The 23,118-nt window shown below is 43.5% G+C and overlaps 1 protein-coding gene across 1 annotated transcript in view; it reads right to left on the bottom strand.

Annotated features, from left to right (window-relative positions):
• The window catches only part of GCLM (glutamate-cysteine ligase modifier subunit), a 29,598-nt gene extending 7,693 nt beyond the window's left edge, over positions 1-21,905 (bottom strand). The window contains exons 1-4 of the mRNA XM_083157072.1: positions 21,522-21,905; positions 16,297-16,362; positions 9,158-9,242; positions 7,464-7,520 (exon numbers count right to left, since the gene is read on the bottom strand). Of these exons, the coding sequence (XP_083013198.1) occupies positions 7,464-7,520; positions 9,158-9,242; positions 16,297-16,362; positions 21,522-21,650 (337 nt within the window). The 5' untranslated portion in view covers positions 21,651-21,905. The remainder of the gene's footprint in view (positions 1-7,463; positions 7,521-9,157; positions 9,243-16,296; positions 16,363-21,521) is intronic.
• Positions 21,906-23,118: the final 1,213 nt, after the last annotated feature.

Here is a 23,118-nt window from a genome sequence, read left to right as displayed (position 1 = left end):
AGTTCTGGCTCAAAATTTTTCATTTTCAGAAGGTATGAAGGAGAAAAAGCACCCCAAAATCTGTGCCCCAATTTCTCCCGAGTACGGCAATGCCTCACATGTGACCAAAAAATACCAGTTGGGCGCATGGCAGGACTCAGAAGGGAAGGAGTGATTTTTGGATTTTGCAGCTCAGATTCTGGTGGAATTTTGGTGGGTGCTATGTCGCATTAGCAAGACCCCCCAAGCACCAATACAGTGGAACCCCCCCACAAGTCACCCCATTTTGCAAAGTACACCCCTCAGGGAATTCATCTAGGGGTATAGTGTACATTTCAAACCCCCAGGGGTTTCACCAATTTTGATACAAGTGGGCAGTGAAAATGAAAAATTACATTTTTTTACACAAAAATGCAGTTCTGGCTCAAAATTTTTCATTTTCAGAAGGTATGAAGGAGAAAAAGCACCCCAAAATCTGTGCCCCAATTTCTCCCGAGTACGGCAATGCCTCACATGTGACCAAAAAATACCAGTTGGGCGCATGGCAGGACTCAGAAGGGAAGGAGTGATTTTTGGATTTTGCAGCACAGATTTTGGTGGAATGAATGGTGGGTGCTATGTTGCATTACCAATACAGTGGAACCCCCCCACAAGTCACCCCATTTTGCAAAGTACAACCCTCAGGGAATTCATCTAGGGGTATAGTGTACATTTCAAACCCCCAGGGGTTTCACCAATTGTGGTACAACTGGGCTGTGAAAATGAAAAATTACATTTTTTTTACACAAAAATGCAGTTCTGGCTCAAAATTTTTCATTTTCACAAGGAATGAAGGAGACAAAGCACCCCAAAGTCTGTGCCCCAATTTCTCCCGAGTACGGCAATGCCTCACATGTGACCAAAAAATACCAGTTGGGTGCATGGCAGGACTCAGAAGGGAAGGAGTGATTTTTGGATTTTGCAGCTCAGATTCTGGTGGAATGAATGGTGGGTGCTATATGGCATTAGCAAGACCCCCGAAGCACGGTGAAATGATGAACCTAATAATCCATAGATGTGTGGTATATTTTGAAACACTCCTTCATACATAGGCCGGGTTTGTCGGGGCAAGTTTCACAGTGGAAAATAGTTTCCTTTCTTATTCCCTTTTTATAGCAAACTTTGCACCTTTTTTGTGTCCTGCCCTTTCTTGCAGTGGAGGGGATTTCGTTGGGAAAATGCTGCCCTGGTACAATACGGGGGCCAGTACTAGAAGTACTGGGGCCCTCTGCCTGCTGGTTCCCAAATACTAGGCCCTTTATGACTTCCTCTTGAAAGTGCATAAATGTCCCCCTCTGGCCGGTAGAACGGAATAGCACGTAAGCGTTATACAGTGCCATCTGGATGATATACACGGCCAGCTTCTTGTACCAGATATTTGTTTTCCGCAGGGCACTGTACGGCTTCAGTACCTGATCTGAAAGATCCACTCCGCCCATGTACTTATTGTAATCTAGGATACAATTTGGTTTTGAGGTGTGGGTACTGGTACCTCGTACAGGGATGGAGGTGGTACTGTCTCCATGAATTGTTGTCAGTATAAGGACATCCCTCTTGTCCTTATATTTGACCAACAACATATTTTCGGTGCATATTCCCCTGCTTTCACCCCTTCTTAGTACTTGGGCAATGTGCGTTTTGGGGAGGCCTCTTTGGTTCTTGCGCACAGTACCGCAAGCTGCTGTACCTCTTGAACCAAGGGCCTTAAACAGGGGGATGCTGGTGTAAAAGTTATCCACATAGAGGTGATAACCCTTATCCAGGAAGGGGTGCACTAAATCCCAGACAATTTTTCCACTAACACCTACGAGGGAGGGGGGGCATTCTGGCGGTTCAATTCTTGAATCCTTCCCTTCATATACCCTAAACTTGTGGGTGTACCCTGTGGTGCTTTCACACAGCTTATACATTTTTATGCCATACCTTGCCCTCTTACTGGGAAGGTACTGGCGGAATTTAACCCTTCCTTTAAAATGTATAAGGGACTCGTCGATACTAATACATTTATCAGGGATGTATAGCTCTGCAAATTTGGCACTGAAATGATCAATGACCGGCCTGACTTTGAATAGCCTGTCAAAGGTGGGATCATCTCTGGGTGGGCACTGTGCATTATCGGTGTAATGTATAAATTTATGGATTGCCTCAAAACGAGCCCGGGGCATGGCCATACGGTGAAATGGGGTGCTGTACAGAACATCTGTACTCCAATATTGCCTAATTTGTGGCTTTTTTACTATGCCCATATGTAACACCAGACCCCAAAACGTCATCATCTCTACTGCATCTACAGGGGTCCACCTAGCAAATGATGACGTGGGGTTTTGAGCAATAAACTGCTGGGCATATAAATTAGTTTGGTCCACCATTAAATTTATAAAATCATCAGAGAAAAATAATTTGAAAAAGTCAATTTCTCTGAGACCTGTTGAATCAAATTGGATTCCTGGGATGGCCAAAAACTCAGGAACCTGGGGCTCAAAATTGTCTGGTGGTGGGGTCCATACGAGATCAATTATTGGGGGGGGGGTCTCAGCTGCTCTACGGGGGCGTCTTTGAGGGGGTCCCTCATCATCAGAGGAGGAAGAGGAGCTTAAGACAAATCCTTCAAATTCCCCGCTTGCCTCACTGGCTGTGTCAGAGTCAGAGGCAAGCATGGCATATGCCTCCTCCACCGAATACATTCTCCTGGATGACTGGGACGACATTTGGGATGACATTTGGGATGCCATTTATATTTTTGTGTTACTGGTAGTGAAATGTTTCAACACGTGTATAGTGTAGGGGGGGGTACAAACTTTATTTCAACCTGGGGGGTATGTAGTGTGTAGTGTGTATGTAGTGCAGAAAAAAAAAAATACAAAAAAAAAAAAATTGAAGGGTTCAAAAAAAAAAAAAAAATGGAAGGGGTTAAAAAAAAAAAAATGGAAGGGGTTAAAAAAAAAAAAAAAAAATGGAAGGGGTTAAAAAAAAAAAAGGTCCTGCGCCAAAAATTGAGCACAGATGTTGGTCAGTAACGTCCGTCACTGAACAGCGCTCAAAGGCAACAGGAATTTGATCCAAAAAAAAAAAAAATAGATCAACCCTGTGCCGAAAAAGCTGATCAGTGATGTACGTCACTGATCAGCGCACAGTGGCCACAGGACACACACAAAATCACAGTGTGTGTAAAAAAAAAAATGTAAAAAAGACCCCACAGCACTCACAAAAAATAAAAAAAGGTGATCAGTGATGCGACACTGATTACCAGTGAGGGGCAGCAGGTGCACAACCTTTGGTGGTACTGACAGGTATATATAAAAAAAAAAAACCTCTGTACCCCCAAAAAGTTGCTGATCACCTCAGATATAGTGATCAGCACAAAAGGCGGGGGCAGCAGACACAAAATTTAGCACTCTCTATCACTCTCTCTCTCTATCTCTCTATCTCTCACTATCTATCACTCTATGACACTGCAGCAGCAGCACTGACAGGTATATCTATATATAAAAAAAAAACCTGCGCCCCCAAAAAGTTGCTGATCAGTTAATTCATACTGATCAGCACAAAAGGGGGGGCAGCAGTCAGTTATATAAAAAATATATAGCACAATCTGTCACTATCTCTCTATCTCTCTCTATCTCTCTCTATCTATCTATAGCTCTATCACACTGCAGCAGCACAAAATATAGCACTAGGCCTCTCTATCTCTCTCTATCTCTCTCTATCTCTTTCAGTTATATAAAAAATATATAGCACAATCTGTCACTATCTCTCTCTCTATCTCTCTCTCTCTATCTCTCTATCTATAGCTCTATCACACTGCAGCAGCACAAAATATAGCACTAGGCCTCTCTATCTCTCTCTATCTCTAACTCTCTCTAACTCTCTCTAACTCTCTCTAACTCTCTCTAACTCTCTCTAACTCTCTCTAACTCTCTCTAACTCTCTCTAACTCTCTCTAACTCTCTCTAACTCTCTCTAACTCTCTCTAACTCTCTCTAACTCTCTCTAACTCTCTCTAACTCTCTCTAACTCTCTCTAACTCTCTCTAACTCTCTCTCTATCTAATAAATCGCAGCAGCACAAGATGTCACAGGATGTCACAAGATGTCACAAGCATAAGCAATATCAATGATCAGGTAAGTATTTTGGATGGGTTCTGGTCAGTATAGGCGGCAGCTGGGCACGGTGACCGCACTGCACGCTATTCCAGACCGGAATGGCGTCTGCAGTGCAGTCACCGTTAGTTTAAACCCCCCTCCATGGCTGTGATTGGTCCGTCGGTCCGACGAACCAATCACGGCCTTTGGGGGCGGGAGGGGTGAGGTGGGGTGACACCAGTGTCACCCTTACACCCCGCGGTGATTGGTGCTGTACTTTACAGCACCAATCACCTCCGATCCCGTGTCACCGGCGAACGTTATTCGCCGGTGACACAGAAAACGCTGTGAACGGCTGTTCACAATGAACAGCCAATCACAGCGATCGCCGACGGGGGGGCGGCATCGCCGCCTCCCCTGGGCATGCACGGACATGTCTGCTGTCAGGGACAGCAGACATCGTCCCTCTGTCACTGCGTCTCTAGACGCAGTGACAGTTTTAAGCCATGACGTATATATACGTCAACGGTCGGGAAGTACTTCCCGGCCATGACGTATATATACGTCAAATGTCGTGAAGGGGTTAATCATAAACGCTCACAAAAGATAACATTTTATTAGCTGTCGAAGTCAAAAGCACCAATACCTCTTTGGCACACGTCTGTAGCAAGGGGTCATGATAAAATGTTCGATCTATGAAGTTCAGAATTTTTTCTCTTTTTTTTTTAAAGAAAGACACACTTTGAATTGGCTAATGTTAGAAAACATTTTTCCCCCAGCACATATCTGTTTTCTGTACTTGCTTCCAAAGTGCAAGTTGCCTTTCATGTACAAATGTAAAGCGCATATCTCCTGCAAAGTCATATGAGGACAAACCCGGTTGACGCCCTCTGGGCAAACCAAACATGAGCTAACAAAAGCAACACAGAAAAGCCTGAACAGACACAGCCAAGACGATCCCTAGCTGTTCCACTGCAAAGCTTCATCAAACGGACTACATAGACCAGTGGTAGCCAAACCTAGCCCTCGAGAGCTACCAACAGTTCACATTTTCCAGACAACCTAGCTGCTGCACTCATTAATCACTGACACATTTTAAAAGATACACAGATGGAGCTAATTAGCTCACTTGTGATTCTGTGAGGAGACCTGCAAAACATGCACTGTTGGTAGCTCTCGAGGACTAGGGTTGGCTACCCCAGACATAGAACATCAGTGTGTGTTGTGGTATGTGTGTGTGCCTTTAGTTGCTCTAAAGGCCCATACACACTACTAGAAGTTTATCTTTCCAATCTGGCTGGTTAGAATGAAAATCTGTACATTTCTGGGAACAAATTACACTGGAAAATGGACAGAAGCAGTCATCTGCATAAAATCCCATACACACTAGAAGGTATTGGCATCAATCTCGTTCATAATGGGGCTTCTGGATGATATTGATGGCGATACCTAGTGTATAGGCCTACTATCTTTAACAATGTGCCCCCCGCCCCCCCCAAACTCATTGTTAACTATATTGACATGTTCCAGACATGCAATCTGCCAATATTGCTCATGCCATATGTTCAGTGTGGATGCACAATATCTTTCATGATCAGCTCGTCTTTCAGTGTGTATGGGCCATAAATTGACCAATTTGTCTGTAGGAACGATTTGTGTCTGTTTTCCATGTTTAGGAGCAAATGGTCAATTGTCATTTGCTCCCCAAAAATTCCAGATTTTCATTCCAACCAGCCAGATTGGAAAGATAATCTTCTAGTTTGTATGGCCCTTAATTCAATAAGAAGTGCAAAATCCACCTGCAGGGGTAGAGTTACTATGGTGTGGGTTTTCCACAAGTGGAAAAGTTGCTCATAGCAAAATCAGATTCTTGCATTTATCTTTTAGAAGCAGCTAAATAAATGCTAAGTTTGATTGGTTGCTGTGAGCAACATCACCATTTCTAAAAACACGCACTTTAGTAAATATACCCCCAACTCTATGGTGAATTCAAAATGGCAGCAACTCTTGCAGTGCCAAATGTTTGTCATTCCTGTGTTATAGGGTTACTAGGAAACAGTTTACACCATTGTTCCAAAGCTTGTCATCTCGTCACACAAGGGCTCACTGTACAACCTAGTTTGCAGATCTTTTTGGCAACAGGAAGAGCCTTTGCATATAGTGTTAACAACACATGTTTACTGATCTGTTGTGTTCCCTGAGCCAGCCATATGGCCTGCCAAATAGATGTTTATTTTCAATGTGGTTTACATCACTACTTACATATCTGAGAACACCAGGGTTTAAAGTGAATAAAAAAAAAAAAAAAAGAGTTGAGGTTCAAATGAGGTAGCTCTGTTTTTACAGCACAGAGGAAAGCAGCAGAGTTCTACAACTTTTACTCATAAGCATGTCCATTGAAAACTGCATGCAAAGAGTAACTCCCAAGCTTGGATCAAACTCAGAAGCAGTCTTTACTAAATAAAAGCAGGCAGAAACAAGCATGCATAGAACAAACCCCTCTGTCTGTTATATGCAGACTTCCTGACCAGAAATAACTTTCCCTGAATTAGACCTTACTGTACTCAAACAGACTTCATTTATATAATGCAGCCTCTTACCTCTTTTACACCGCGGACCCAGGAAATTACTGGTTCCCAGCTCTGGACCAGGTATAGAGCAGAGTTGCAAACCCGGGATACCAGGTTGATACGCATTCACGGGTCAAAATATGGGATGTTGAAGCCTGTGGAAAAGTGGTCTCCTGCTCTTTGCACCTTTTTCTCTAAGGGCCAGATACTCTAAGCTTCAAAAGTGATAAAATGGAGAGTGATAAACAGCCAGCCAATCAGCTCCTGTCTGCCATGTCAGACTGTTTGAAAAATGCCAGACAGGAGCTGATTGGCTGGCTGTTTAAGCTTCAAAAGTGATGGAGAGTGATAGAGAATCTGGCCCTAGGTCACTAAACGTGGACCTGAATGTTCTAATAAACTGGCCTGCACATATATGGGAGGCACGCACTGTAGATACTAGTTCTTTCATGAGAGTTGCTATTTTATACCTTAGTGATCAGACCATGGTTTAGCAGTGTGATTATCATTCCACTATTTTGTGCATAATGATGGTTCATTAAGCACATAAAATACACTAATCCATGACAACTAGTACGAAAAATGTATTATTTGTATTTTTTAACCCAAGAGATGCCTCAAGTTCATAGAGTGCAACCATTGATACATTCATTGTAAATATATATCGACAGCAGGCTGTATGCAGTTATACACAGTACTATGGGGTAAAAAACCCATAACAGTCCCTTAATTAGGCAAAGCCACGTCCCTTTAATGCTTTGTTCATTTATCATAGTATACAATATTTACTCACCCATTTCCACAGCATGTCTGATGGATGAAAGACCAGAACTCACAAAAAACAGTTTTACTGTAGAGAGAAACAGAACAAGATTACCGTAGATATAATACTACATATACAAGATAATATAAAAGGATACAGATGTGTCCTCATACACCTAAACGGGTATCCAATTAGCTGTGGTAATTTACTGCAGCTAATGTAATGGCCCAGGCTATACAATCAGCCAGGATAAGTAGCACTTATCAGGGATTATTCTGTAGCTGCCTCAGGGTCATTTACAATAACATCAATTTGGGCAATGACTGGAAAGCTCAACAACACTATTGGGCTATTCTAGCCTGTTTCTACTGTGCAGTAAATGACTGCATGCAATTGGATTCTGACCTTTAGGGTCTACATGCCATAAGAACGGAGCCACTAGTTATGTAGTGTATTATGTTTTACTTCAAATCATGCACCTTATTCACATCGCATGCTCAGCATACATAAAACTCATATTATAGTTTAACAGACACTGGGTTCAACATTAACCCCACAGAAATTAGATTTACACATGTACAAAGTCGCAGATGAAGCACATCCTATTACCCATCAAAATATAGAAAGTTATACCTGCAGGTGGATAGGAGTTTTATAGGTTTCCGATAAAACTCAAATCCACCCGCATGTACGCTGTGCAGTGTAAACTGGTAACCTGGGTCAATGCGATCCAGGACCCGTTCACTGCAATGGAAAAGCCAGTGCTGGGAGATGCACTCATCTCTCTGGGGTGCCTCAGGCCCCGCCTCCTGTGACATCACCCATCCGGCATTATGCCAGGACGCCAGTATGAAAGTTGTCACAAACAGAATCGCACCCGGCTTGCTGATGTAAAAGTGGTATAAGTGAATTAAGCCACACATACACAGCTAAAGGTGGAGTGATAGAGTTGTATATGGCGCAATGCAGCCCCGATGCTATGGCTCCCAAAGTGTCACCCACACTTTCTACCATACAAACAAGCAAAAAATTGGACCCTAAAACAATAGGGCACAATGTATACTTATGAAGACCGTGAAATATAGTCCTTTGTTGCAATAAAGTCTCTTTTTAGTGATGTAGGCATCCAGTCGTGATGATCAATCTCAGATGCGGGTGGTCAACCATGCAAGACACCTTTATATATTTATTACGTTTGTGTTCTTGGCAAGTGAGGTACGCTGTTTAAAATAAATTCTTCAGCACCTGACACACTAACACAACCTATAATCACAAGTCTACATAGGATTTGTATTTTTCCGAGTTCACGTGGAATGATATGATCACATACTATAATCCGGATCAAAATACCTTATAACCACAGTAAAAGATACCTTTTATAAATTTCGTATCGACTTACACAAACGTGATTTGGGTATGCTTGATTGAAACTCTTCACTTCACCTTTAAAAAAAGAGCACATCCCCTCCTTAAGGGAATTTTTTTTTTTATTATTGCTGTTTATTTTGCATGGTTGACCACACTCACCTGAGATTGGAATTTGTTTTGCATAATTACAAAACAAGAATATTGTATTAAAATATATTAAATGGAACTTTATTTTGCTTGAATTCTAAAACGTATGTACAGTATGTATGGCACAGATCTAGCACTGCACCATGGCCAGATAACACCAGGAACCAAATACACTGGCACTGTATCAGAAACTAGAGCTTTTTATTTACCAGACACTTTCATCTCATCTCTTTCTTCAGGGTTTATAGTTTCCATGGCCTGAGTTACAGCACATTCCAGGGTATGTGGAGATTCCTAAAGGATGAAAAGAAAATGCATAAAAATTTAGGATAAATGTCCCGAGTGTCCACAAGGACAGCATCATACTTCCCATATGTACGTACATGACCAGAAGGGTAAAGTGTACCTGCTGCCTGTCTCTATAGATAGGGGAAACCTTTTTTCTGCCAAGAGGGTAAGTGACTGCGCATTTTTTTTTTTTAAAGGAGCGTGGCCAACCATGCACATGTTATAATGAGTACACAATTTCACTTCTGGCAAAGTCTTGTAAAACAGGTTTGTTTCTTTTTAAAAGCTTATGTAGGTTTTGGACAGTTAACATTCTGGATTTAAGCAAATAAATAAATATAAATTGAAACGCTTCATTCACATCAAATGCATGTTCAAATGTTGAATATCTAGTCCAGAATAAAGTTTGGAAAAGTCTGAAGCAGGATGAAAGAAATCCAAAAAGTGAACAGTGGGTTACATTTACAAAGCATCTGCTTTCAAGCACCGCCACTTCATGCTTAAATTGCAAATTTAAAACTAACATAACTCAAAGAAAATCAAGGTGCATTTCGCTTTGAATTGACGGTTTCAATTTCTTGTTTGAAGACGCCGCAGAAGCAGCAGCAACTTGGTAATAACCACCCCTCCCCCCCTTCAGAGAATCTCCGACAGTGACATGGCAATATTATTTTACGTGATAGCGTGGTGTACTAAAAGTAACTTTGTAAACCTGCATTAACAGCTTGGCAGAGTCGAAGTGAAAAGAAAAACCATACCCAAATACAGGCAGTGTGAAAATGACACAGACTACATCATACAGTTTAGGTTGGGCATTGGACTGAAAAAGCCGCCAAATTCCTGGCAGCTACCAGTGCGTCAGGGATCACTTTGGTAAAAACAACTGTCTGGTCCAGTACAAAGCCCCTCAGATACCAGCTATTCAGCAGTAACATTGTCTTTCACCTAACAGGATATTTCAGTACTGCAATGACCCATACAGAATGTGCAGTTGTTTTTATATGGGAATCTAGAAAATGGCAGCTATTTATTCTCCAGCTCATTAGCTTAAAGACGCAATCGTATTAAATCAAACAGCAATTTCAAATTTTATTGTATAAATTAGAACTGCTTAGTAGAATTCAAAAATACATAATCAGTTTATTAGGTAGCCATTACACTCTTGCTCACCCTCCTGCAGCCTTGCCCTTCCAATGAGGATGGAAGGGCAACTTTCTATTACCCTAGTAGCAGACCAGTAACTAGATTATAAACTTGATGACCCTGTAGCGACACAGCCATGGAGACATTTTGAGAGGATGGAATGCTCTACTTTCCTTTCTACACCTGGTTCATAGTGAATCATGTTTACCTCATATCTCAAAGCTTAAAGGGGACAAAGTTATGGGGCCTACACACGTAGCGATATGCAGACATTTTCTGAGTGATTTTAGTTCATTATTAATAGAAAATGCCCCTACATCGCTGTGTGTAGCAGCCATAGTGATATAGATGTGTGGGCCGGCCCATTGGTATCTCCCACAAATTAATAACCCGCACACAGGTTATTCATTGGTCGGGGCCAGTGTTCTCGCCGGAGAACACTGTCCCCGACAGATCACTCTGCACACATCGCTGTGTGCCGAGTGACCATACTGAGCGATCTAGCATCGATCAGAACACTCAGAGGATCACTACGTGTATAGGGCCCATTTTTCAAACAGCCTGTAAAATGTAAGACAGAAAGAAGCTGACTATCTCACAATTCTCTCTCCTAGCTTTAAGAAATAATTCTGTACATTAGGAATATTACAAGGTTTAGCTAGTATATTATTAAGGCAGCTTTTCTTTAACTCTCTCATCCCACACATGAAGTTTGTCATCACAGAGTTGTTTCCTACAAATCAGAGAGAAAAAAAAAAAAGCAGCGAAGCTGCAACACACTACACAAGGCTTATGTGGCCAGTGATGGCAGACACACCACAGAAAGACAACCTAAGAATGTAGTCCTGAAGCATCTGGATAATGTGCTTCCCGGGGAGAAGGTGCGGTTTCACAGTTAATAAGCATTTACTAATGGAAAGATTGTCATTTAGAAATCAGGAAAACAAATGTGATTATCTTCAATGGAAACAAGCTCCACAACATTCTGGCGACAGGAATGGTAAGACAATCCTGAAGAACAATCCAATCAAAGCGAATGCAATCCCAATATCAACAGCCAAACAACGTGACCCTACTTAATGTAATGTATGTAATGTCGTCCCCCCTACCCCTGTTTGATGCTGCACTGTAATCCACAAAAAAAATCCTAGTGTGCACAAGCATACATGGCCAATAAAGTTGATTCTATTCTATTTACAGGACATGCTCATAAAGTTATGTTGTCCCGTAACTTTGCATGAGAGCAACCAAAGCCATATGAATTAATTCTGCAGATCCAGCCATGTACAGCAGACAGGAAATGTAAATAACTAACCCTCAGATACAAGATGATCTTGGCGTGGCTCCATAATAAGGCCTAGAGAAGCAGGTACAGGATCTGTGCTGCTGGCAGGTGTGGTGAGCGGGCTGACTGTCGGGATTCCGACGGTCAGTATATCGACATTGGAATACCGACTGCAGGTACTCCGACAGAGGGACGAGTGCAATGAAGCCCTTTGCGGGCTCAGTGGTTCGCTCCCGTTTGCCACAGGTTCTATTCTCCCTCTGTGGGGATCTTGGACCCCTACGAGGGAAAAAAGCCCTTGTGAGTCGGGATCCGGACCGAGGGACCTTCATCAGTCACCTGCTGCTGGTTAGGGTGCGCAGTACTTTATTTCCCTTACCTTCTACATAGAACACTGCAGGCGCTCCTCTGTGAGATAGATAGATATAGCTAGATTGATATATCTCACCCCACAGCAGGGTTCGCAAAAACGCGCTATAGCGCGTATTTTACCCGAAACCGGTCCACGGGGACTCAGTTTTTAAAACTAAAGGGGTCCCCGAGGACGCGCTGTGCTGCTGAACCTGTGAGCCGCCCGACGCCGTGTTTGGCTGTCAGCCTGTCACTGCGTCTCTTGTGATGCTGCAGTGTGGGCTGAAGAACCTCCCCCACTAACCTCCCACTCTGGAAGCGAGGACGGAGCCGAGTACATCAGGCCAGAGCGCCCCTCCCATACTGTGACGGCAGAGTGTGGGCAGAAGTCGCCGCTACCTTCTGGTGCTGTGTAGCCGTTACTCGCTGTGTGCGCGTCTCCGTGCTCTCCCTCTGTCTGTCTCACTGACACAGCCCCGGGACGCTGCCGTACGCGTCTCCGTGCTCTCCCTCTGTCTGTCTCACTGACACAGCCCCGGGACGCTGCCGGACGCGCTGTCCGGCAGCGTCCCGGGGCTGTGTCAGTGAGACAGACAGAGGGAGAGCACGGAGACGCGCACACAGCGAGTAACGGCTACACAGCACCGCAAGCAACATGGGTGAGTCTCACATCTAGCCCGGGCTGCGGCTGTGTGTTCGGGCTGGGTGGTGGACGGAACACGAGGCCCCGCGCAGAGAGGAGGCTGGGCACCAGCAATGATGGGAGAGGGGATGTACTAAATGGAATGAGTGGAATGACAGTGTTGTCTGCAGATAAGGAATGCCAATTGACTATAATGGGAGAAAATGACATACATATAAATGACATTGTCTCCCATTATACTGAATTGGCATTCCTTATCAGCAGACCAGACTGTCATTCCACTGTCATTCCTTTTAGTATGTCCCTGGGAGAGGACTACTGGGTGTGAGGGAGGCCGCGCTGTATGAATGAGCGCTGCAGGCTGGGCGCGGGATAGCCTGATAGGTCACTGCCATGGGCTATATGTGATTAGAAGTGGAGTTATCAGGTTACCCCCATAATAGTTCATGTGTCATTCTATATGGGGAGGCGGAGGTGTAATGGGGCTATGGCAGACCTTGGACTAATGTGGGCTACCGAATGGGGTTATGGGAGATCTTAGGGTAATGTGCCCTGTTTAATGGGACTATGGCAGGTGTGTGCTGGGGCTATAGCAGACCATGGGGTATCTTGTGCTGTGTAGTGGGGCTATAACATACCGCAGGATAATGAGGGCTGTGTAATGAGTCTATGGAAGACTGCAGGGTAACTTGGGTAGTATAATGGGGCTATGGCAGACCTCAGGGTAATTTGGGCTGTGTTATGGGAGTATGGCAGACCTCAGGGTAATTTGGGCTGTGTTATGGGAGTATGGCAGACCTCAGGGTAATTTGGGCTGTGTTATGGGAGTGTGGCAGACCTCAGGGTATTGTGGGCTGCGTTATGGGGCTATGATAGACCTTGTTCCAATGTGGGCTTTGTAATGGGGCTATGGCAGACGTCAGGGTAATGTGGGCTGTGTAGTAGGACTATGGTAGACCACGGGGTACCGTATGATATGTAGTGGGGTGTGCCGCTGTGTAACGGGCTTTGGAAGACTGCAGGGTAACATGGGCTGTGTAATGGGGCCCTGGCAGACCATAGAGTATTTTGGGCTGTGTAATGGGTCTATAGCCGACCTGACGTTAATGTGGGCTGTGAGCTTTCTGTACTACAGCTGTGTGGATTGATATGGACATTATTTGGAAATTATTTCATTCATTTTATTTCTGATTCTGTGTTGTGTTTGTGTGTGCTTGTGACTTGTTTAGTTTTCAGGTTTATATAGTTTCTAGTATATATGTATCTTTATGGGAGTGGGCCAATTGATACATCCCCCCGACCCACATGTGCCATGCTGGGGAGAGGAGGCTTTATTCCGTTGGGACCCAGAAAAGGTCAGGTAGGACCCCGATTTTTAGAAGTGAAGGGTCCCCGGGACCCACTTTTTTGGGTGGTTTTCGCGAACACTGCCACAGTGTGCTCTATTTACACAAACCAAGGTCCACTACAACTGCTTTAGTCACAACCTTTGTTTTGGAACTTAAAACTAAAGGTGTATACACACTGGTTGTTTTTGTTGTTAAGCGTCCAGAGCTATCCAATTGATTGCATTGTCCCAAGTATATAAACCTGGATGTGTACCTCCCTGCGACTAATACCCTGGGCTTAGTTGTGAAAAGCAGCATTTCCTAGGTGTGTGCAATGCATGTACAGCATGTGGCCAGCCCAAAGCTCTAGGGAAAAAAAACAGCTTTAGAACCTCATGTCAACCTTCTTATCCACGCCCATTAGGGGCTAGTCCTGGACTTAAGCTGAGTACACAGTATGCCGACTGTTCCCTGCTCCTACAACTTGTTCTCTGGCTTTTGACTAGTCTCCATTCTCCTCCTCACCTCAGGATCACCACAATTATCTCCTGCTGCTATGAACACTGCAATGACCCGGCCAAGCTATTCTCACGGTGAACACTGCAATGACCCGGCCAAGCTATTCTCACTGTGAACACTGCACTGACCGGCCAAGCTATTCTCACTGTGAACACTGCACTGACCCGGCCAAGCTATGCTCACTGTGAACACTGCACTGACCCGGCCAAGCTATGCTCACTGTGAACACTGCACTGACCCGGCCAAGCTATTCTCACTGTGAACACTGCACTGACCCGGCCAAGCTATTCTCACTGTGAACACCGCACTGACCCGGCCAAGCTATTCTCACTGTGAACACCGCACTGACCCGGCCAAGCTATTCTCACTGTGAACACCGCAATGACCCGGCCAAGCTATTCTCACTGTGAACACCGCAATGACCCGGCCAAGCTATTCCCACTGTGAACACTGCAATGACCCTGCCAAGCTATTCTCACTGTGAACACTGCAATGACCCTGCCAAGCTATTCTCACTGTGAACACTGCAATGACCCGGCCAAGCTATTCTCACTGTGAACACTGCAATGACCCAGCCAAGCTATGCACTGCAAGAATGAAGAACCAGTAGAACTTGAACAGCATATTATAATGAACAACTGTGACAAGAGCCCTGAAATATCCTCCATGAACTGGTCACAATGGCATCTGGTTACTGTTAGTGATCGGCTCTGGGCACAGTGTTATTAATTGCTGTGTGAAAGCTCTACCTTCTAATCCTGACAACGCAGATAAAGCACCCTGTCATGTACAGGGTCTGCCCCATCCAAGAGAATTATTATTCTCATGCTTAAATTGGTCCAGCCCTACATTGCACTAAAAATCAGATGTGAATGAAACATTCTATATAATTAAAGGTCGATGCATCTATCCAGCTAAGACGGAGCAAATGTTGCAGTGTTCGGGCGCGCATAGTTGCGGATGCTGACACTACGCTTATGTTGTTATGCCATTTTGACGGGCAACCGATTGTTTAGAAAGCTGGTAAAATGCCAGGGGACATTACAGCACCACTGGGAATAAGCAGTCTGGAATTAGGAAACAAGCGTAGGATCTCATGGGTTGGGTCTGACTTCTCTACAGTTATGTCAGTATTCATCAGATCTATCTACACTGACAAAGTGGGACTGTCAGTGTATCAACCATGTCCATGTTGTAATTCTTCAGGTCTACATGAGCGATATGTCAACATGATGAACTGTCGACAAACGGCCCATAGTGATCTAACAATGTCTCAGCTTGTCAGGGGGAAACTGCATTGCCTCCTGCATTTTGTTTCGAGTCCCGGCAGTCCTGTGAGAATCCCTACTATCCTTTACAATAAAGCCTAACCTCCCCACATGCAGCCTAATCCTCTCAGCATCATTCTGAGGGTGTCGGCAGGGTGAGCGTTGGCAGTTTCAGCTGCGTCGATATTTTGACCAGATAGCCATCACTTGTCAGAATATTTCTACGTAAAGTGCAACATTCATACGCATTGTGGTGGGTTAGTGTATACATACTGTATTTCATAGTTGGCTGGTCCTGCAGTTTATCCTCCACTCTATCTGCTACAGGACTACTTAAGTATGGTAATACTACAGGAGCAAGAGAGCCATCAGATTATGGGGCACCTGAATAGAACTTTGCAGTTAAGTATAGAAGAAAATTATAGGTCTACATTTGAGTGTTTTGTCAATATGAATTTAACAAAAAATAAATAAGACCACAGCCCTATTTTATACATGCAAAAGGAATACAGATAATCATTACCTGTATAAGCTCTGGACTAATCTTCAAGCTCCATTCATTTAGAGTCGTTCTGATGCAATCACCCAACTGTAATGAAAAATATTTTATTACAATCAAAACATTATATCAGTTATCAACAAAGAGCTTAATCAGCACATTCCAGGCATCAATGTGATATGTTCCATACCAACACGGCACAAAGTCCTGCCAATTTCCCTATACAGCCCATAGAGGTGGGAGGACAAACTTGCAATGTGGAAAGTACCGTAAATGGCCCAACATGGGCACAAGAAAGCATTGCCACACCTCTGAGAATGTGGAGAGGATCAGTATGGAGGGCAACAACAGGCAAGATAATGGTTGGAGAGGCTTAAGAATGCAAAATTTCAAACTTCAATTACATACAATCACATTACATACACACGTTGCGGGGTGACCCAGCTAAGTGACGGGCTTCAGCATGATCGCTCAGCACACATCATGGGTGTCCCGCGATGCTGAGTGGGGCTTTGCTTTTTTTTTTTTAATAGGTAAAGCCCCGAGATATATGGAAGGCTAGTGCAAGCACTAGATTTACCTGTGGGCGATAGCGACACACGGGACCGTGCATCGCCACAGGATATACACACGGAGCGATCCGTGCTCCTTTTCTAAAATAGATCTGGTCAGATGTTTAGAAAAGGGGCTGAAATTGTCCCATGTGTATGCCCCTTTGGACTCATGCTATTCAAGTTGAATCACTATATATCGTTGACAAATGTAACACACACACTCTGGAAGAATGAATTTTTGGATCCTTACTGGATTTTATAGACAGTAAAAGGCAGCGATTAACCAGCACTTGAGGACTTACCTAATACAATAGTACCAGTTCATGGAAGTAGGAACTAGCATATACATTGATATATCCCCCTTTGACAAATCGGAGACTGCCAGGTATAATCTATCAACAAACCTTAAATATTTTAAGAAACCAAGTTCCCCACAGTGTGATACTGATCTTCATTGGGGTATGGGTCATAGGGGTGACAGTAATTAGGTTGACGTGCTACGGACATGATGCCTCGCTATGCTTAGCACCCTATTATAATCCCACTCTATGCCCACATGGATTGTAAACTTGCGAGCAGGGCCCTCCTACATTTTGTCTGTCTGTAAATACCCTGTTTTGTTGTATCACTGTCCCCTTTGTAAAGCGCAACGGAATATGCCGCGCTATATAAGAAACTGTTAATAAATAAATAGTAAAGTATAAAAAAAAAAAAACACACCTTTAAAAAAAATTAAAAGGTAACCTATTGCTTGCGTCAACCTGTTGACCATGTCAACCAATAGCTTGACTGTCGACCACATCCCCTTCATTGTACTTTGCAAATATAAATGTCTTATAAAGCAAGATGGTTAGAAGTGTAATGCTGGATATTTCATCACCATTTTGGCTTCCTGCATCTGGTAAACATACAAAACCTGGACTAACAGCAGAGGTTGGGAACATTTGCTCTAATGTAATGCAAAAAGCCTCCATTCATAAATAGCCACCTATACCCCGGATAAAACAAGATGCTCATAGATAAAACACGCATCCAAAATGATTAAAAGGAGTGATGCCTGGTCATTTACTAACCTATTTGTGCCACATTTTTACATGCTGCAATTTATTCTCTTTTTTTGTAAGTTGTATATCAGGCATGTCCAAACTATGGCCCTCCAGCTGTTGTGAAACTACAAGTCCCATCATGCCTTGCAACAGTTTTAGCATTCCCTAATAGCAAAACTGTGGCAAGGCATGATGGGAATTGTAGTTTCACAACAGCTGGAGGGCCATAGTTTGGACATGCCTGTTGTATATGAAACAGGGATCTGAAACTATGGAGACATTTTAAATCTCTCAACACCCGCATGATAGCACGACCTACAGCATATGGACAGTAAGCACATTGGACAAATTTAAGCTACACAAAAGACTTGTCTTCTCTGTGGATCGAGACAGGTTAAGAAACGATTCTGGAATATTATAAAAAATAAAAAGTAACCGCATTTCCATTGAAGCTATGGAAATCACTGCAAAAAAAAAAAAAAAAAAATAATATAAAAGGTTTTTTTTTTTTTGCTGAAAAACACATAACATTTTCCTATGACAACCATTGCCATATTGCTTGGGTCAACTTTTGACCTACTGACTCAATCTAGACATTGTCTGTGAGCCATCCGGATACCCACCTAAATAATGTTCCCAATTATTGGTTTGTGAATTCTGCTAGAAAAGGACTATTCCCCTTACATATTATGATAGTCATCATCTCATCATCTTAGTTAATGAAAATCAACAGATACCTTTTTGTATATTTTCTTTGAAAAATTGTTTTCGAAAGACTTGTTATTGTTATGTTGTTTAAGTCACAAGATCATTGTTATGGTGTGTACACACGGTGAGATGCGTCGTGCGATGCAATCACCGATCGCATCGCACGGCATGCATGCGATGGCATACAATTTTTACTATATAGTGCAGATCTGCACTATATAGTCAAGGCAGCCAAGACTTTCTGCCGTGCGATACGGGAGCACGCATCGGGATCGCAAGGGTTAAAACCCTTGCGATCTGCATGCGATACTGACTATACAGTCAGTATCGCAGGGTGATTGTACCCATGTGTACACACCATTAGTTTAAGTATGGCGGTAACAGCTGTCACATCATAAAAATCTTTAAATAAATAAAAAACCTAATTGCCCAATTAAAAAAGGAATGCAAGTAAATAATTTGCATTTCCTGGTAAACAATTACCCTTTTGTGGCCGGGCATCCGTGTGAAAGTTGTACCACAGGAGGTCTCACAATTTGATATAACATCTAAAATGGTCTGACTGTCTTTTTGTGGGGAAGTTTTTATGGAGTTGAATCTCAAAAAGGACGCTCTGATAGTAATTATACACCAACAGAAGATTTGTGTAAACCACTCATTTAAAAGTTTAAACACATAAAAAATAACAATGAAGAAAGTGTTGAATGACTTATGATAGTTTGATAGTTTGCCCAGCCTAATATTAAACATAAGAGGTGCCACCATGCTGAGACTTGAAGTGAATATTTGTGTAGAAATCATTAAACAATAGATAAGACGGTACTTGTTTCCTAGCACGGCGCCCAGATTTTCTACGTACGCTAATGCAGTGAAATAGCTTAGCATGCGCTTTTTGCATGACATCTATTTCAGTAAAAGTTACAGTTCTTAGTTAACACATGTCGTCTTTACTGTCTTAGATGTATGATATGGCTGGTGTGAATGTGTTCCTAAAACACCCCCCTTATCCACGCTACCCCGAAGCGTGGCGAGCCCCACGAGGGGCGGCTTAATGCAGCCTCCGACCTTTTCATACCCCCACTATCCACGTCGGCGTTGAATTGATTTTATATAGCGTGGCGAGCGCAGTGAGGCGATCACAGCGAGCCCCGCGCATTACTTTACATGTATTTCGTGTCCGCTTGCCACGCTTCAGGCTCGGTGGCTCGCCACACTGTATAAAATCAACTCCACGCCGACGTGGCTAGTGGGGGTAAGAAAAGGTCAGAGGATGCGGTCCGCTGTGCCCGCCACACTTCGGGGTGGCGTGGATACTGGGGGAGGGGGGGGTGGGTGTGACGCAATGGCATAGTAAGCACCCATCACATGGCATGGGTGCTTATACAATAAAATATTGCATCGCATTTGGTGCCATGCGATCCTATGTGATATTTCATTGTATAGGCACGCCAGTGCACTTAATATGGACATCGAATCGCACAGCACTATACACGGTAAGCGATACGATTTTCCTACGCAGAATAGCCCACTAAGCTATTTGCTTAGTGGGCACCATACTAGGAAACAAGTACCAATAAGACATTACAGTGTATATTTTCTTAACAGCAATCATCAAAATGCTGAAGAGGAAATTGCCTTTGATAAAAGCACAAGAGTCGCCCATAATGCAGCTATTTGTGACTCAGGCCTGGAATTGGTATTGATTTTTATGTGCATTTGTTATATACAGTCCACTAAAAGCTAAGCTCAGTATCATAAGCGAAAAACGTACAGATAATTGAATAGCCTAATGGAAGAGAGTCAGAAGCCTAAAACCAGCAAGTCATTCTGACAGGACAAAGTAATGAAGGAAGCAAAAATAAACACTGCACGCATGCAACTGCTAGTTCTACTGTATTGCCTAGGCAAATTATTCCTACAATGAACAGATGACTGACATTTCTGATAAGCACGTGCTAGTCTCTGCCTTTATTATTTCCCTTTAAAATGCAGCAAAGCCAGTTACTCCAACTTGACAACGGTCTTAAAAGGACATTTATCATGTAAACAATTGGCCTGAAGGTAACAGGCTTTTTGTTACCAGAAAAGATCTTAAATACAGTATATTAGCACCTAATACTTTCATACTGTCCTGCAAGTAAACCAGATACAATACTTTTCTCTGGCCTTGCATATATTTAGCAGGTAGTTACATAACTTTACAATTGGCTTTTCTTTCAGCTTTTAAAATACACATTATACTCATGGCAGACATAACACGAACTAGAAAATACCAACATGTAACGCAGAACCAAATACAGCCAGTCAATCTTTTGACAGCTACTTATAACCTATATCCCAGTCTCTTTATAGGGGTCCCCTCAGGGAAGATCAATGTACTGTAATAAGACTGTCAATAAGTTACGTCCTTCCTAGCAAAGGATTTCAGTGATAGTTGAATTTTGCCCAGGAGGTAACAATTTACTGTGAGCCACCCACTACAGTGGTCGCAGCCTACTGTGCCAGACATGCCAGCTTGTGTTTCCTGGCAGATGGCATAATTCTTATTCTAATGTGTACATATTACATAACATATGCATGGCTCATCACACTCTTGCATAACGATATGACACAGCAGTACATATGAGCTCACATGTACAGTAGCTGCACTTTATTATACCACTTCCCATCATATAACCTCACATATAATGTCACTGGTTACTGATAGGAACACGCAGACCAGACACAGCAGCCAGCTCACCCACTGCCCTACACCTCATCACTACCATGCAATCCCACCTCTAGACATTGCATGTGAAATTTTTTTTTTTTTAAATAAAGCCATGAATGGCTAGCATGCTATGGCAGTGCGAAGGGACACATATACACACACAACGAGGATGTACAGGTCAGACTCAGTATTAGCCTACATCACAGCCCCCTGTGTAATGACAGCACTCACTTCCTCAACTGGGGAGACCGGGCAGCGCTTCTTCAGGCGTCCCCAGTTCATCAGGTTGCCGGTGTGCAGGCTGAGAGTGTGGGCTGTACCCAGCAGAGTCATGGCCGCGCCGCTGTCGGTGGTGTTCATATCCCTATAAATGATGGGGCTGCACCTCCTCCTCGCTGAGCGGACGAACAGCAGAATGTGGAGCGGCAGCGGCTGCCGGGATCGTCTATAAACTGCAGCAGGATGACTTGGCACCAGCACAGCGCCACTCACACAGCAGGACTGCTGAGTAACCGTGACTCATCCCCGGCCCCCGCACAGTGCTACTGGGATGGATGTATTTCTCCGCCGCCGGCACCGTCAGTAACATGTGCACTACTCACAGCACGGTGACGCACTAGCAGCACGTTATTGTTGTTATACTGTAGGATCCTAGGTAGAGGGGCAGCGCCCCCTGCCGCTCGGGGTGTCCTGTTGTTACTACAGTAAATTCAGCGGCAGAGATACTGAGTATTGCTCTCACACTATTCCAGCGGTTCTCAGGCTTCCTGAAGCGTGGGGCCATAGAGCCTTTGAAATTGTTTTAATCAAATTTTCGAACTAGGGCGTCAGCAAAATAAATGAATAAAGTACAATATCGTTTATTTTGCACCTTCTGAGCAATATTGTTTAAAATATCACCCAGTGAGTACGCTGCGAACAACTAGGTCGACATGTCATTATGTCGACACAAGCATTAGGTCGACACAAGCATTAGGCCGACATGGGCTAGGTCAACAGTCAAAAGGTCTACATGGGTTTTTAACAGGGTTTTTTTTTAGCCGACATGTGCCGACAGGCGGTATTTCATTCCCTACCATCCACTAAGATGTGGTGGGAGAATAAAATAGTTGCCCGAAGCATAGCGAGCAATGTGAGGGGATGCGGTGCACTTCAAACTGTGTCCATGTCGACTGTGTCGACATTAGGGTAAAAAAACTGAAAAACACCATGTCGACCATTTGAGTGTCGACCTTGTCCATGTTGACCTAGACCCATGTCAACCTTGCTGCCTGTCGACCTAGTGGTGTCGACCCAATGCTTGTCGACCTAGTTGGTGTAGACCTAACAACCGACACCCTCAGAGAGATTGCTAAACTTTTCAGGGAGTGAAAAAGTGGACTTATATCCAAGTATTTTACAACCCTTAAATGTAACGGCGAACATTAAAATAATTGGACGCCAACACAAACTTGTAAAATTAATGACAATGCTTTTCTTAAAAGATAGCTTGATGACATGTATTGCAAATGCAGACTAACACAAGAAAAATAAAGTTGATTAGCTTATACTTCAACAATAAGTCTAAATCTAATGCAGCCCACACACGCATCGATTTTAGAACGCGTTTTGTACTTTTAAAGTACAAAACGCATCGTGCGTACAATTATCAGGGTGTATTCGTGCGGCGTGTGCGACGCGATGCTGTGCTATGCGCGTTCCCGGGGGCCGATTTTAGATGTCCAAAAAAGTATGTGCAGCAGGTACTTTTTTGGACATTATCGCATAGCATCGGGCTCAGCATTATACAGGCATACGAGCCGATGCTATACGACGTTTTTTTTTTTTT

Source organism: Crinia signifera, chromosome 8 (genome assembly GCF_055691185.1).
Source record: "Crinia signifera chromosome 8, ASM5569118v1, whole genome shotgun sequence".
NCBI lineage: Eukaryota > Metazoa > Chordata > Amphibia > Anura > Myobatrachidae > Crinia > Crinia signifera.
Note: the sequence above shows the minus strand (reverse complement) of the source record. Positions and strands in the feature narration are given on the sequence as shown.